The 15,489-nt window shown below is 40.7% G+C and overlaps 1 protein-coding gene across 3 annotated transcripts in view; it reads left to right on the top strand.

The window, feature by feature from the left end:
• Positions 1-749: 749 nt before the first annotated feature.
• The window catches only part of LOC119322174 (protein CTR9 homolog), an 18,087-nt gene continuing 3,347 nt past the window's right edge, over positions 750-15,489 (top strand). The window contains exons 1-22 of one of the 3 annotated variants that reach the window (XM_037595667.1): positions 751-1,025; positions 1,589-1,655; positions 1,807-1,998; positions 2,848-2,948; positions 4,034-4,120; positions 4,199-4,315; positions 4,406-4,469; positions 4,549-4,763; positions 4,909-4,993; positions 7,227-7,327; positions 7,408-7,500; positions 8,889-8,957; positions 10,303-10,395; positions 10,479-10,733; positions 11,841-11,921; positions 11,989-12,150; positions 12,530-12,625; positions 13,880-13,981; positions 14,063-14,170; positions 14,235-14,459; positions 14,651-14,860; positions 14,953-15,316. In XM_037595667.1, the coding sequence (XP_037451564.1) occupies positions 885-1,025; positions 1,589-1,655; positions 1,807-1,998; positions 2,848-2,948; positions 4,034-4,120; positions 4,199-4,315; positions 4,406-4,469; positions 4,549-4,763; positions 4,909-4,993; positions 7,227-7,327; positions 7,408-7,500; positions 8,889-8,957; positions 10,303-10,395; positions 10,479-10,733; positions 11,841-11,921; positions 11,989-12,150; positions 12,530-12,625; positions 13,880-13,981; positions 14,063-14,170; positions 14,235-14,459; positions 14,651-14,860; positions 14,953-15,030 (2,742 nt within the window). In that variant the 5' untranslated portion in view covers positions 751-884 and the 3' untranslated portion in view covers positions 15,031-15,316. Of the gene's footprint in view, positions 1,026-1,588; positions 1,656-1,806; positions 1,999-2,847; positions 2,949-4,033; positions 4,121-4,198; positions 4,316-4,405; positions 4,470-4,548; positions 4,764-4,908; positions 4,994-7,226; positions 7,328-7,407; positions 7,501-8,888; positions 8,958-10,302; positions 10,396-10,478; positions 10,734-11,840; positions 11,922-11,988; positions 12,151-12,529; positions 12,626-13,879; positions 13,982-14,062; positions 14,171-14,234; positions 14,460-14,650; positions 15,318-15,489 lie in introns of those variants that run through there. The other 2 variants (XM_037595666.1, XM_037595665.1) reach the window with 2 other exon arrangements.

Genomic DNA, 15,489 nt, shown 5'->3' with positions numbered 1-15,489 from the left:
TGCTAGCGAGTATTCACGCCATAAATACTAACTTCAACATCACAAAATAAAATCATTTTTCTTCTTCAAAAATCGCCCATGTGACAATAATATTTGTAGCAATCTGGCAAGCATTTTAACTGAAAAAATGCTGCTGTGACCGTGAAGCATTTTAAATTAGAATTGTTCTACTACTCGTACCACTTCTCTCCTCAATATCTCCTTCATGCAGCTGCTGCTGTAAAGCTAAGTCATCGTTCGCGTGCCTCAAACAAAACAATGCACAAAGAGACAGATCGAGACCCAACAAAATCGGCACCATCCATCCAACTAGCGAGCTCCCATGCGCCATCAGGCCACCATCAGCGCAATTATGCTTGCTCCGTCAGCCACTGTCCACCACAAGCGATCTGCCGCGCGCCCTCATGCCGCCGCCAGCGCAATCAGGCCTGAGAGAGAGAGAGAGAGAGAGAGAGAGAGAGAGAGAGAGAGGAGGGCGCGTACGTGCCTGGAACTGGCAGCCGCTACCGCCGACGACTCTGCTATTGGTCTGACCGCCGCTCGCCGATCTGGCGCTGTGGTCGCTGACGAGAGAAACGTTTCTGTTCGACGAGGGGTGAGAGCAAGAGAAAAACGATTCGGGGGTGAGGCGACGAGAGTGGCTGGCGACGTCCGCGACTTTTCGGCGACTGGGGATAGCCACCGTTTTGAGGAATATTCTGCGAATCTCGGCTATCCCCAACCATCCTCATCCTCCCTATCCCCTGAACCAAACGGGTGGCAGCCGCCCTAAAACAAGGCTGTCCCTGTCCCATGAGGGACATCCCGTGATCCAAACGCACGCTACGATTTTCTCTCCCCTGGGCGGCGGCGAAGGGAAGGGAAGAGAGGGGAGCGACGGCGGGATGGCGAGCGTGTACATACCGGTGCAGGGGACGGAGGAGGAGGTGCGGGTGGCGCTGGACCACCTCCCCGCCGACGCCTCCGACATCCTCGACATCCTCAAGGCCGAGCAAGCTCCGCTCCACCTCTGGCTCATCATCGCGGTAGGTCCCCTCCGCTCTCAGGAGCCCAAGCTTCCCTCGCAACCTTGCTTAGGTCTAGGTCTAGGTCTTCGGCGGCGCGGATAGAGCAACTTCTACGGCTAGGGTTCTGGCGGAGTCTCGCTCCTGCTGACGCGACCCTTTTCAGCTCCGAGGCGGGCTTTCTGAGGGTTTGACCGATGCTGGTAGAATTTCTCCAAATGCGCGTGCGCGTGCGCCTGTCATTCCGTCCTCTGCTTTGACCTGGTTGTTCAGCCGGAGCTATTTCGGCTAGGGGTGATGCTGGTGACGTTTTGGTACCGAGGATACCATCCTGATTCGTTCAGACGGATAAATTTGAGTGGAAGATCTGAAGAAGAGCTTCTTGCTGGGCCAGAGTTTCATAGCTCGAAATCCCAGTACTTACACTCGTGACTTGCGTTTAATCTAAGCTCTAGTTTCATGGTGAAACTTATTATACTTGCAGATACCCTGTCTGGTAATTTTATAGGTAGTTTTCTTGTGAAATCGAACTATCTGGATTAGTACCTATTTTTTCTAAATTACTTCTGGAAATATTGTCACAGAGAGAATACTTCAAGCAAGGGAAGATCGAACAGTTCCGACAGATTTTAGAGGAAGGATCTGGCCCAGGTTATTTTTTTATTACTCTTTTCCTGTACTGTAATTTATTATCTGAACAATAATATCACCTTTGGTTATACCACACCAGTTCAATTTCTCATTGTTGCTTTAAATTTCTGCATAAATCCGCTGTTGTTGAACCATTCCCTCTCCTCTGCAGAAATCGATGATTATTATGCTGATGTGAAGTACGAGCGGATAGCCATCCTTAATGCTTTGGGTGCTTTTCATACTTTCTTGGGAAAGGCTGAGAAAGCACCACAGAAGGAAGTGCATTTCAAAGATGCGACTCAGTACTACAATAGGGCATCGAGGATAGATGAAACTGAACCTTCTACATGGATTGGAAGAGGTTATACCACTTCAGAACATTTCAGAGCTCTCAGATATGTTGTGGTTTATAGTTTCGTGACTCTTATGTGCATCTCTTTATAGCACACTTTCTTCTTTGGTTATGGTTGCGTAGCACTTCATTAAATTAAGTGTAGCATCATCTTAGATGAAGTGACTGTTTGAATTTTTGTTGTTGATAGTTTGATATTTCTGTTTAATGTTGAATGTTGTTGTATTTGTTTGTAGCTTCTCTATCATAGAAACTCAATTTCAGAATCAGAGACATGCTACAAGACATTATATAACTCTGCCTATCTAGTTCGTGATAAACAGAAAGAATGAGTGTTTTTGTGTTCATTAATTCACCAGAACATTGTAAATTTGAATGACACAAGATCAGCAATGTGTTTGTGAAAGTTTTATAGAATATACCTAAACTGTGATGGCATGGGCCCAGTGAGGCCTGGTAGTGTTGCGGCTAGTCCCAAGTGGCTAGTTGAATTTCTGTTACAAATAGCTTGTAATGCTCAGGAATGATCCAAACCCACATGGTTAACCTCTTCAGATGAAGCATGGATGAAAGCCTAAGCGCTGCTTGGTTGGATGTTCTTTGGGTGTTATAGTCATGCAGTTTTGTTCACTTTTACATCCTTGGTTTTATTTGTTGCACCTGCTATGTATTATGTAAGTGTTGGTTTCTCGTACTGGTTTATTAGACTTAGACAAGATCATACAACTGCTCTCTAGAACCTAGGAGTACTGGACTAAAGGGGGGCACTTTATCTACCAGCAAAGTGCTTTGTCATGTTGCTGTTCTGACTAGAGGAGTATGGCTTTTAACATTTTAATTATTGACGTTGCTATCTAGGTCAACTCTGCGTGGCCAAGGGTGAGTTGCAAATGGCATCTGACTCATTCAAGATTGTTTTGGATGAGGATGGGGATAATTTTCCAGCCCTTCTTGGTCAGGTAATTTTCTTCAGGTTTCTGTAATGCTTGTTTTAAACATAAGTATATAATGTGTACTTTTGAATGACTGCAGTTTGCTTTTAGTATTAAAATACTAGAGTGTAAGGGCCTGTTCGGATTCTCTCCAGCTCCGCGCTCCGTTGACTCCGCGGGTGAAGCCGGACAGAACGGCCCAGCTCCACAGAGCCGAGATCTAGGATCTGAGCTGACCCCTAGTACGAAACAGTGGAGCTGCTATTTTCTGGATCCTTAGAGCGCGATCAGTGGAGTTGGAGGAAATTACAAAAGTTTGCCACCACTAAGTGAAAAATACCGATTCATTGTACGCCTCTCCTCATCTGGGTTCTCCACCACCTTCTCACTGCCGCATTCTAACCCGCACAGTCTGCCGCTCATGGACAGTGATGATGCGGAGCTTGCACACAGGGGATAGCTGTAGACAATGATTCGTTTTATGCTTCTCTCCTCGAGTTCCTCCATGACCTTCTTGCCGTCCCACTCTCGCCCGCCCTGTTCGGCGAGCCATTCAGTGCACAGGCTTCTAGCATCTTGTCGTCTCCATACAGGGCATTTGCCTACCACCATGAGTGTGCTCGTGTGTGTGGGAGGGAAGAGAGGGACCACATGTGAGAAGAAGAGGCCTACCAAGGGTGTCTATGCAAAATGTTCTTTCATTCAGCTATTTCGGATGGGACCTGTGTCAAGGTGGCGGAGGTTAACGTGCCACGTGAGCAGGTCAAACATGGTCTGAGCTGCTTAGGATCTGTGATGAACAACATACAGATTTTTGGGACCTGAACCTGCACTTTTGAAGTTGTAGGACTAACTTGACACCCCTCAAATAGTTTTAGGACCTCTCATGTATATTATACTAATGAAACTGCAACCTTCATACGCTTGCTCTTTCACTAGAACAAGTTAATCCTTATGCTTTGTTCTATGCTTTGATGCTTATCATATGATCGATAAAGATGTAATAATTTATCGTAGGGACTAACTAAAAGAAGCCTGTGTTAATCATTATTTTTTTGACATATTTCTTATCAGTTGTTCTAATCTCCAAGTTGCAAATATTGTCAGTGCAGGCTTCTGTTTATTTCCTGATGGGTGATACGGAACAACAACACAAGAAAGCTTTGGAATGTTATAAGAACTCACTAGAACTCTACAAGGTTGGAGACAGCTCAAGTTCTTTTGACAATTCCATGATATTTTGCAGTATATGTTATAAATTTCAATCATCTTTCTAGAGAGCCCTGCGGGGATATGCAGATTGTCCTGCTGCTGTAAGGCTTGGTATAGCCTTTTGTCGATACAAACTTGGTCAGCTAGACCGGGCCCGACAAGCTTTTGATCGAGTCTTACAGGCAAGTTTTTTTATCTGTCTCTTGTTTCATGTAGAATAATTGTCTCTTAAGTTAAATTCATGCCTTTATTCACTTACAATTACTTCACAGTTGGACCCTGAAAACTTTGATGCGCTAGTAGCACTCGCGATCATGGACTTGCAAACAAATGAAGGTAAATGCTCTTTACAGACAAGAAATTTCCTTCTCACCTTTTTTCTGATTATTTTCTAAGTATTGCAACTTTGCTATAGCTGGTGAAATTCGCAGTGGGATGGAGAAAATGAGAAGAGCCTTTGAAATTTATCCTTATTGCACTTTGGCACTCAACCACCTGGCCAACCATTATTTCTTTACTGGCCAGCATTTTGTGGTTGAGCAACTGAGTGAGACTGCTCTGTCTTCAAGCAGTCATGGACTACTGAAATCACAATCCTACTATAACTTAGCCAGATCATACCATAGTAAGGTGATGTACCCCATTCATATACCCATTGAATTAGTTGGGTATTATTTCACTTGTTCTCTGTGCTGACACTTTGGATTTCGTTGTTGAGAGTCTAGTTTACAACCCTGAACATGTGATGCATTTTTGACAATTTATCTGAATTCAGGGTGATTTTGAGACTGCTGGACGGTATTATATAGCATCTGTCAAAGAAGTCAATAAACCGCAAGACTTTGTGTTGCCATTTGTTGGTGAGTTTCTTGTTCTCATTCACTTTTTTTCCTTTTTATTTATTTCATGACGTTGTTCTGGTATGCAGTTTTTAGCATTTATGTACCTCCATGTTTCAAGTAGATTAAGTAGTAGTTAAATACTCGCACAATGCTATGGTCAGAAATCACCCAAATCCTTGCAAGTTAACTCCGCTGTTGTTGGGCTAATAATTTAGGGATATTTTTAATAAGGGGGAAGGGAAGGGGGAGGTGGAGAGGGAGAGAGGTGTATAGTAAGTACTCCCTCCGTTCCTAAATATAAGTCTTTATAGAGATCTCAATATGGACTACATACGGATGTATATAGACGTAGTTTAGAGTGTAGATCCACTCATTTTGCTCCGTATGTTGTCCATATTGGAATCTCTAAAAAAACTTATATTTAGGAACGGAGGGAGTAGATTGCTCCAGCAAAAAATGCTGATATTCTGGTAAAAGCACTTCAAAATGTTGTTTCTTAGTAAAGATAGTACAAATGGTGAGTCAGGACAGTTTATATTTTTAGTGGTACTCATAATCAGCAGTAGCATTGCACTGCCTCATCAACAAGCATACCTAATTAATTTCTAATGTCTAAGGCCACACTGATTTGCTAGTTCTGGTCTTCTGGTGTATATGTTAATGTGCTTAGTGTCTTGCAATCAGTTCTCTGTTAGAGCACATATCATAGTTTTTAAGACTGAACCACATAGCATAGTTATTAAGAGTGAGGGAGGCAGGGAGGGGAGAGAGGGGGGGGAGGGCTTTGTATCGTTTTCTCTCTTTCATTTTATGCAGTTCTTTTCTGTGTGTTTGAAAGATGTTATACTCTGTACTAGGTTAGGTTCTGTGCTTTGGTTTAATCTGCTAGTGGCTGTAAGTTATTATGCTGTCATACTAAGTTACTGTTATGATTTAATTTGCTGTTATCTTAAGTTAGGGTCGTATCTATGAAGTCGCCTCGCCATATGCTTTAATAAGTGTTACAAATTTATGAAGGGGGTCGGTTGCCACAAAATGCATCATGCCTAAAAACTATACCACATAGATATTTAGCTTAAAAAGGTCAGTTGCTGCTTGTGTGGTTTGTCCCTCTATTGTTGTCAGTTATCAGTGCATATCGTGCGTCCAGCATCAACTGATAAACTACATGCTTTGTTTCCTAAAGATAGTACAAATGGTACAACCGTAAACTGCCTAGGGGCAGGAATGTAAATGCACATTACCGCTGTAAGCAGGGAGGCACCCCTCGTTTGTGCTTGGAGACTCTTGCAAGAAAGACCAATATATTATCTGCACTTCTTGCTATTCTGTCTACGACGTGCGTCGAGATTATTGCACATGCTGGTGTCATACGCATATCATAGTCTCGATCTCTTGATCCGCTCCCCATGCACTCTGTTTGGTCATGTAGCCGAACCAAGGTGCCACAAGTTCATTGTTCGGTGAGTACTCACCATAGTTACTGCATATCATGGGAATTACCGAACGAGAAGTGATGTCATGAGGAACATCCGATGTCGCTGACAATTGTCCGAGCACATGCCTTAATTATTGTCGACAGTCGGCCTTGTGTGTGTATGAGAACATCAAGTTGAGAGCCATGCCGCCTAAAGGAAATGAATACAAGAAGTTTATTGGTTCCATATATGTACGGCAAGTGAGATAAGCATCTCTGCCTGAGGCATTGAACTACTTAGTGATTGAACGGAATATGCAATCACTGATTGGGCTTGCGGGTACATCGGCGATGTAGAATGGATCACATCCCACATTGATGGGACTTATGTTTGTGATTCGAAGGAGAATCTAATATATGTGAGGTCTCGTAAACTCCTTAGTTGTGAGCCATCTCTCTGAGATGAACTCATCAGTTACTTGCGAAGGGCAAACAATCATGGATAGTATAGTAACTATGGTGGTTATGAATTAATAGAACCCTCAAGGTAAAGCAAGCAGTGTGAGGTCTGATAAAAATCCTGGCAAGTTGGCCAGAAGAAACCCATGTCATTTACAGTAGGTACTCATATCTCATCATCAGTTATGTGTTTATTGTCTTTCTATTGATTTGCTAGTTATAAATGAAATAGTGCCATCTATTTAAAATACACGATATACTTGTCTCTTGATCGATATTTCAGGTGATACTTGGGCACACCCGTACTTTTTTCCATTTTAGAATATTTTATTGTGTATTTTGTTGCTGTTTTGTGACACTTGTGACCTGAACCAGGCCTTGGTCAAATACAATTAAAATTCGGTGACTTCAAACGTTCCTTAGCTAGCTTCGAGAAAGTGCTGGAGGTACACCCTGAAAATTGTGAAAGTTTGAAGGTAAGATGTGTTTCTAATCAAAATTGTTCCAAAGCATTCCATTTGATTATGAATGAAATGATTTATGTTGCTTGTGCTAGGCTATTGGGAACATCTATGCAAACTTGGGTGAGAATGACAAAGCCATAGAAACCTTTAAGAAGGTTACACGGATTGATCCAAAAGATCACCAGGTAGTCATTTGTCTATTTGTCCTTTTTAGTGAATAATTTGTAAATCACCAACACATCGATTTTGTACAATTGTATCACTGTTGCCTGTTACAAAAACCCTACACTAACTGAATTTGTATTCACTTGGATGTTGTGATATTGATGATTAAGAATCAGGAATGCCAATCTTGGATGCATATGTGAACTAGGATGTCTTGACCTAGGAAATTTCATTGGTAGTTGGGCATGCTAAATTGTAGATGCCACACACACACACACCTTTTATTGCAGCTCGTAGGTTCGAGGGAATTTTTCGGTTTGAATTTGATTCACAAAACGCGCAGTCTACTTGTCCTAACTAATAATTCCTCTAAAGATTCCTGTTGTTTGATGATTAGATGAAAATATGGAATTTATTGTAGCAGCAGTTATTACCAGGTCATGCAAATTTGTAGATATTGTTTCATTGATGTTGAGGAATACTGCAAGAGTCACACTTTTTATTTGCTGTAGAAAGAGGTATACATTCATTCTATTTGGTTTCCAAACATAAAATGTACAGTATTTGTACATCAGTTACTCCCTTGTTTCACTGCATCCCTTCATGGCCTTAGGATTCTCTGTTTCAAGTGAGCGAATCAAGAATGTAGTTACGGCAATTTTTTCCAGTCTCTGCCCTACTTATGTGCTCTAGAAGAGTGTACAACAATGATGTATTCCTTCAAGCACTGGCTTGAAATGCCTTCAAGAGAATGGAAATTGCAAGGTCGTCCTGTCCCTGGTACTGATACATGTGTGGATTCTAGCGTAAGTTCATAACCACGTCTTTGACGAAAGAAACCTGTACTGATACATGTGTTTTCTATCGTAAGGTTGTCCTGTCCCTGGTACTGATGCATGTCTGATACATGCGATGCACACTATAGCAAAAAAACGGGGAGGAGCTCGGCCGCACGGCGGTGGAACGAGGAACCCTAGCTTTTCGAGTTCTTTCTGTGTCCATGTTTAGTTAATGCAATAGAGCAGAGAGAGATGGAGAGGCAGCGCGCTCAGTGGCATCTGTGCTGTAAATAAGCCAAATATTAGTGGCAAAGACATATAACGCTTCGTTTTTAAGTGAAGAAGCTCGGGAAGGACAGCTTTTTTCAACAGAAAGCCCCTACAAAGCCGAAACAAACACAGCCTAAAGCATCACATGAAAGGTTAACTGGAGTCAAGTGATCTAAACTTCTGCTCCTTTTTGATATTTGATCATGTACTTATGTGAAGTTTGGACGCTTATTTAATAATCCCATCTTCCTGTACTACCTCTGTTGCATTATTCAATACATGGTTCGGTCATATGTCTGATGTTGTAGTTCCAATGTTTGTTTTTTGCATATAATCTTGTTGATTAATTCATTATGCAGGCATTTGTTGAACTCGGTGAATTGTTGGTAGAATCTGATTGGGCTGCTGCCATGGAATACTTAAAGACAGTAAGGCTCTTCAACTAGCTATATGTTTATTGTGTTGACCGGTGCCAAGTTGGAGCTTTTAAAATGCTGTTTTCCCCCTTCTATCAAACTTGTGTACGTGTTTCCGAATTAGGATTAATCACTGAACTTTGTTTCTTAGAATCTTATAATCCACAAATGTATGATTAATATAAAAAACAAAGGTTAACACTACAGAATGTGGATTCATTTAATTATAGGCTTCATCACTCTATCAGCTTAGGTTCTTCTTCCGCTAGATTACCAGTGTATTGGCTGTGGAGTTGAAACCGGCTTTCTCCTAAAAGTTGAGTTGTTCTATCGTGCTGCATCACCTACTCTCTAGGGTCAATTCTGGCAGGATTGGCACATGAAACTATATGTGCTTCTCTTCGAACTTTGAAATTGGTTTGCAGCGTGAAAAACCATATACTTGGTTGTGTTGGCTGGTGATTATAGGTTATCTAAAGTGGATTATTTGGCCATGATTTGCATATTGGCATGGCAGATCATGCATCATTTGCACACGTTGGTGATGCTAGGTTAGCTAAGGCTGGCATTCTGGCTATGATCTTCGTATTGGCGTGGCAAATGTTTGCTGCATTATGTTTGTTGCTGCATGTTAACTACTTCGTTGATCAAATGCATGCGTATTTTACTTGATTATTAAAAAGGAAACATATTTTACTCCCCAGAAGCATTGGCTTTGTCTATTTAGCTTCCTATAAACTCCTTTTGGACCCACATAATCCCCTGAACTTCTAATACTGGGCCACTTCATCTGGCATATCCTAGTTTTGCCACCATCCACCACAAATGGATGCTGCTACCATAATCTACATATCCTCCCTCCGTGTTCCTTTCACATGGCTCGGTTGGACAGGGGGTAGGAAGAAGACGTGGAGATTTGATGATGTCAGTATCCATTTTGTGCTTAAAAGTCGCAGAACCAGGTGTTATGGCAGCCCATGTGGCAATACCACCGTCCACGCTATCAATCCGGCTAAGCAAAACCAGGTTCGACTGGTAGTTGAACTGGTACCGTAACATGGGTTTGTCAAGTTGATCAATAGAAAGTTTGGCGGATTAAAGACGATTAAACGGACACCATTTGATACTTCAAGGGAGCTCATAATCTACTTCTTATAAGATGTGATCTTATCTAGCATTTCTCAGGCACATCAGGTTTGACTGGTTACTGAATAGGTACTTCAGGTTTGACTGGTTACTGAATGGGTACTGAAACATGAGGTTGTTAAGTTGATCGATAGAAAGCTTAGGGGATTAATACTATTAAATGGACTAGATGTTCTCCTTATAATACATAATCTTATCTAGCATTTCTCAGGCATGTACTCTCCTAAGGAAGGCAGGAGAGAAAATACCGGTTGAATTGCTCAATGGAATTGGACTTCTTTATTTTGAGAAGGCAGAGTTTGAGGTTTGTTTACTGTTATACATATAACATTGTGTTTACATTTTCATGTATATACCTGAAAGTACCTCTTTTGTTCATGCTTTCAGTTGGCTGAGCAAAGTTTTAAGGAAGCTCTAGGAGACGGTATCTGGGTTTCAATTATGGATGGGACTGCTGGTAGTTCCATAGCAAACTGGAGTGTGCAGTACAGGGATCAGAGTTTTTTTCACCAACTTGAAGAAAGCGTACCTCTTGAATTACCCTGCGATAAAGTCACCACATTGTTTAACTATGCAAGATTATTGGAAGAGCTTCATGATACTGTGAAAGCCAGCCTCCTTTACCGTCTCATTATTTTCAAGGTACTGTGGTGTCATCCTCAAAACCCTTCCTGAGAGTCCATTCTCTCCGTCTCTCATTTACTTATCTTACAGTACAAATGTAACCAGGGATGAAAGCATGCTTTGAAAGAACATGAAAACAGTGAAACTGTAACCTTCACTTCTTCTTACTTCTTGTTCCTGATGTTTATTGCATCTGCAATCTGCACACAATTTTGTCTGTCATTTCTGATGGTTAGAGTCACCTGCTTGCGTGCATATGCCTTCATGTGTGACTTTGTTTTTTCAGCTTCTCTAAAACTTGCAGCCAGTTACCTTTAGTTTCATTTGTATTGGTCTTCTCTTGATATAGTTGAGATACCATTGCCATGTTTACCCCATCCAGCACAGATGTATTGGTTACATTGTTTTGCTAGTGATTGAAAGCTCATTTTATGAGAATTTATCTTTTCTATCAGGATATTATGCATATATTCCTTAGTCAGTAACTATGATTCTTTTTTGTGTAGTTCCCATTCTTTTTTCAGTTAATACTATGTTCTTACTTCTGTTTGCCCTTACTGTTCTCGGAATTAACTAGACACTGGTTAGTGTCAAAGCTAGTCGAAGAGCCTTACGAACATTTTTTGTTTGATGTTGCTTACATTGTCTAGAAAAAGTTCATGTTCACAAGCTGCCTTGCGCTGTTCTATTTAAAAAGATCTGTCGTCCACATCATGTCATATCGATGCTTTCTTCTTCTAAGACAAAATGACATGCAGTCAGGTGCGTGCTCAAGGAAAAATAGATAAGTCTACATGAAAAAAAGCTCTTAATATTATGTTTTCGATAGAAGTTGGCCCCCAAATAACTATCACAAGTACAGACCCTGAGGAAGTGAAGTTCCTGATTTGTATAAGTATCATTATGAGAAAACTTCCCTACGAAATGTTAAAGTGACAAGTATTCGTGATTTATTTTGGAATTGCTGTATTGGGCATTGGTTTCCTAATAGACTTCTAAAATAGATCTCTGTAGCATTATTGTGTGATGCAGGATTCTCTGTGCAACAATGAAGACAATCTTTTGTATTTGTAGTACACTTGTATTAATATTCTAATCCCCTGTTTTCTTTACTAATAATAACAGTACCCGGACTACATTGATGCCTATCTGAGGCTAGGGTCTATTGCAAAAGAAAAAAACAATATTCAACTGAGCATTGAGCTGGTAAGTACTGATGCTTACATTTGTTGTTCTTCTTAACTGAGAATAATAATGGTTTATTTGTTTCTAGATAGGTGATGCTCTAAAGATAAATAGTAAGTATCCAAATGCACTGTCTATGCTTGGAAGTCTTGAACTCCAGAGTGATGAAACCTGGCTCACTGCGAAGGAACATTTCCGTGATGCTAAAGATGCTACTGACGGAAAAGACCCATACTCTTGGCTTCAGCTGGTATGTGAGCCTACTTCACTCTAGTAGATTTTTGAATGACCGTGGTAGAATTTAATAAGTAAATCCCTTGCATCCTGAGTTATTTGTTTGCAGTTCACAATTACTGTTGAATTAATATAGCTTGTCATGACAGTGCGTCATATTTTCCTTTTATGAATTGGCTGCTCCCTGCTGGCAGGATAAAATGCGTCAAGTAATTTAGACCATTAGTGTATCACCAAATTTAGTGATTTGTTAGGCTTAGATATATAACTCGTCTCCTTGTATTTCCATTTTCCAACAGTTCTACAATAGCTGGTCATTGTAATACAGAATTTTCACTGTAAATGACTTGTTACTTCATTCTTCTCCGACTGATCAACTGCATGTGTTGTTACAGGGCAACTGGAACTACTTTGCTGCCAATCGCCCTGAGAAGAAGGCCCCGAAATTCGAGGCTACTCATCGGGAGAAAGCAAAGGAACTTTTTTTGAATGTATGATATGTTACACTAGCTATTATTCCCAGTTATCTTCTCAAATTCATCAAGTCTTTGAGGTTTTCATGCAATAGATTCTGTTCCTTCATATTTGCTACTACAGAAATAGACCCCACAAACTGTTCTTCAGCAGGTGTCTTTTGTTTCGGTGATTGTGTGTAGGCATCATTAGGCATGTATTATACATGTTCGTTTATATCCACCATTTGTGTTGATGCTCAGAATGGCTTGTCTTGATTGGATCTCTCAGGAACATCTTCCGTAATTTATGTTCCCTGAAGTTCATCTGTGATCATTGCTTATTGTTTAAGATAGAACCGACTATTCTTGGTCCTGATGCCAGCTTGTTGTTTCTACTGTTGATAAGCTTTTTGTTTGTTTGTTTAGTAGCACTTCAGGCTAACAAAGACTTAGCAGGCAAATTGTTCTGTGATCCTTTGTACACGAATCAAATGCTACATTTAATCTATTTTAAACTCCAGTAATTATATTTCTAGCACGATTTCTCATGTTCTTTATTTCCTTAATGCCATCTTTTTAAAAGTGTAGCAAATGCTTAGTTTTTAATTTCTCTTAGTTTTCTAGTAAAACAGTAGTTTAGTTTAAACTCCTGTCTCCATATTTAATGTATTTTGGAGATTAAATCACTGAATTAGGCAATCATATTTGTTTTAAAGAGTAAACAACTCTCCGTTTGGAATGGAACACTTCTACGACTTCGTACATGATCATTGATCAAGTTATGATATTCACTGCGTAAAGTCAAAAGCTTAGGAATTTGAATGCCATAATTTGTAGTGTCTAGTGTGAGAGTGATATTTGTAGTAGGATATCAGGACATCTAGCAAGCTCTTTATTGATTTGTAATGTTACACTTTCGTCATGTTTGCCTCAAATCTCACAGTTGTATTTCTACAGAAATATAATGGCATGCTATTTAATAAGTCAAGTTGAAAACTTAGGAAGTTGGTTGGTACATATTTTAGTTTGAGTTCCAGAGTCATACGCCATCCAGCGAGATGTGATGAATGATGATAACATTTTCTTTTCTGGAGAATTGTAAATAAAGAGGCAACTGAATTGGATGCACTTTGATTAAATTTCTTTTGCACGAGAGCATTAATTTCTTGGAACCACAAAGCAAATGTGTGGTTGAAAGCAAATAATGTACTGCAGTTTGAGGAATTGGTGATGGTATGATCTCTTTAAGTGCCGGTTTGCTCACTGTTGGGATCTTAATCTCTGATTCAGGTACTAAAGCAGAACCATGGTAATATGTTTGCTGCAAATGGTCTTGGAATCTTACATGCTGAGAAAGCCCAATGGGATATTGCGAAGGAGTTATTTACACAGGTTAGAAAGGGAAAACAATATTCATTACTCTATATGACAAACTGTGAACTTTAATAAAGTGCATCATCAATTTGATATTAGGTACATGAAGCTGCATCAGGAAGTATATTTGTTCAGGTACCTGATGTATGGATCAATTTGGCCCACATATATTTTGCTCAAGGCCTGTTTCAACAAGCAGTTAAAATGGTACTCTCTCTCTCTCTCTCTCTCTCTCTCAGATGAATGAAGTTCCTAATTCCTTTTCTTGCAGTACCAAAACTGTGCGCGGAAGTTCTTCTACAACACAGATGCAACTACACTCCTATACCTTTCCCGAACACATTATGAAGCTGAGCAATGGCAAGACTGCCGGAAATCTTTGCTGAGAGCTATACATTTGGCTCCATCAAATTATTTATTACGGTTTAATGTTGGCGTTTCAATGCAGAAGTTTTCTGCTTCTACTCTACAGAAGACAAAACGAACAGTTGATGAGGTCAGTACTGATACTTTTCTTTGCCTGGTTTCTGATTCTTTGATTTATGAAGTAAGAGAAAAAAGGTAATACCACCCAAATCTCCCTAGTTTTCGTATATACCATGTGGCTCATTTCAATATCCTCCAAACTCCACATTTCTCTCCATTATCCAGCTTTCTGAGGCGATCCGCCATCCCTGTGTTTTTTAGGGAGAAGTCGTTTTTGGTTTGAAGGCTGACGGTGGCACTGCTCTTTCTTTTGGGGTGATAATTGGACTGATCAACTTTTGTGGAGAAGAATCCTTTGGCTGCATTCTCTTGCCCTTGATAATCTGGTCTCGGTCCATGATGTGCTTACCACCCAAGACTCTTTTTGGATATATTCCACCTCCCTTTCCAGCCAGGCTTTTGTTGAATTCCGTGAGTTCAGACATTTCCTGGTCAGCTTGCATCTTTTCCTGTATGCTGCCTATTCTTTGTCCTTCTCATGGGGTTAACTTTCTCATCTTCAGAAATCTACAAGGCTCATTTTCAGAACCTCCAAGCTCCATCCTTCACCTCTTGCCATGGAATTCCAAGTGCTCCCCTAAGCTCAAAGGCTTTTGCCTGGCTCCTCCTGAATGAGAAACTTAACACCAAGGACATGCTTCAACATTGCCAGTTTAATTCCTCTGGGGGCTCCATTTGCTCTCTGCCAATCTAACTCCTTCAAAGCTAATCACCTCTCCTTAGCTTCAGCTCCTCATGCTGGCAGTCTCTCAGACTTCGCTTTGATATCCACATTTCATCCATGGAGGAGATTGTTTCCCAGGCGAAACTTATGATCAGCAAGCCTTTCTTCCTTGAGATTCTTGTGTTTGCGGTGTGGAATATCTGGAAGCAGAGAAATGCTAAAGTATCTGATAGCATTACTCCTGGTACGTCCTCTTGGTTGTTTAACTTCAAGAGGGGTCTCTTCTTTCTTACAGAATGAAGGATTAGCTTGCCGCCTCTCTGAGGCTCTGGCTGGATTGGCTTGATTCTAGCCCTAGTCCTTCTGTCTAGTTTCC

This window comes from Triticum dicoccoides, chromosome 6B, assembly GCF_002162155.2.
Source record: "Triticum dicoccoides isolate Atlit2015 ecotype Zavitan chromosome 6B, WEW_v2.0, whole genome shotgun sequence".
NCBI classification, from domain to species: Eukaryota; Viridiplantae; Streptophyta; class Magnoliopsida; order Poales; family Poaceae; genus Triticum; species Triticum dicoccoides.
The sequence above is the reverse complement of the archived record's forward strand: the minus strand, read 5'-3'. Positions and strand labels throughout refer to the sequence as shown.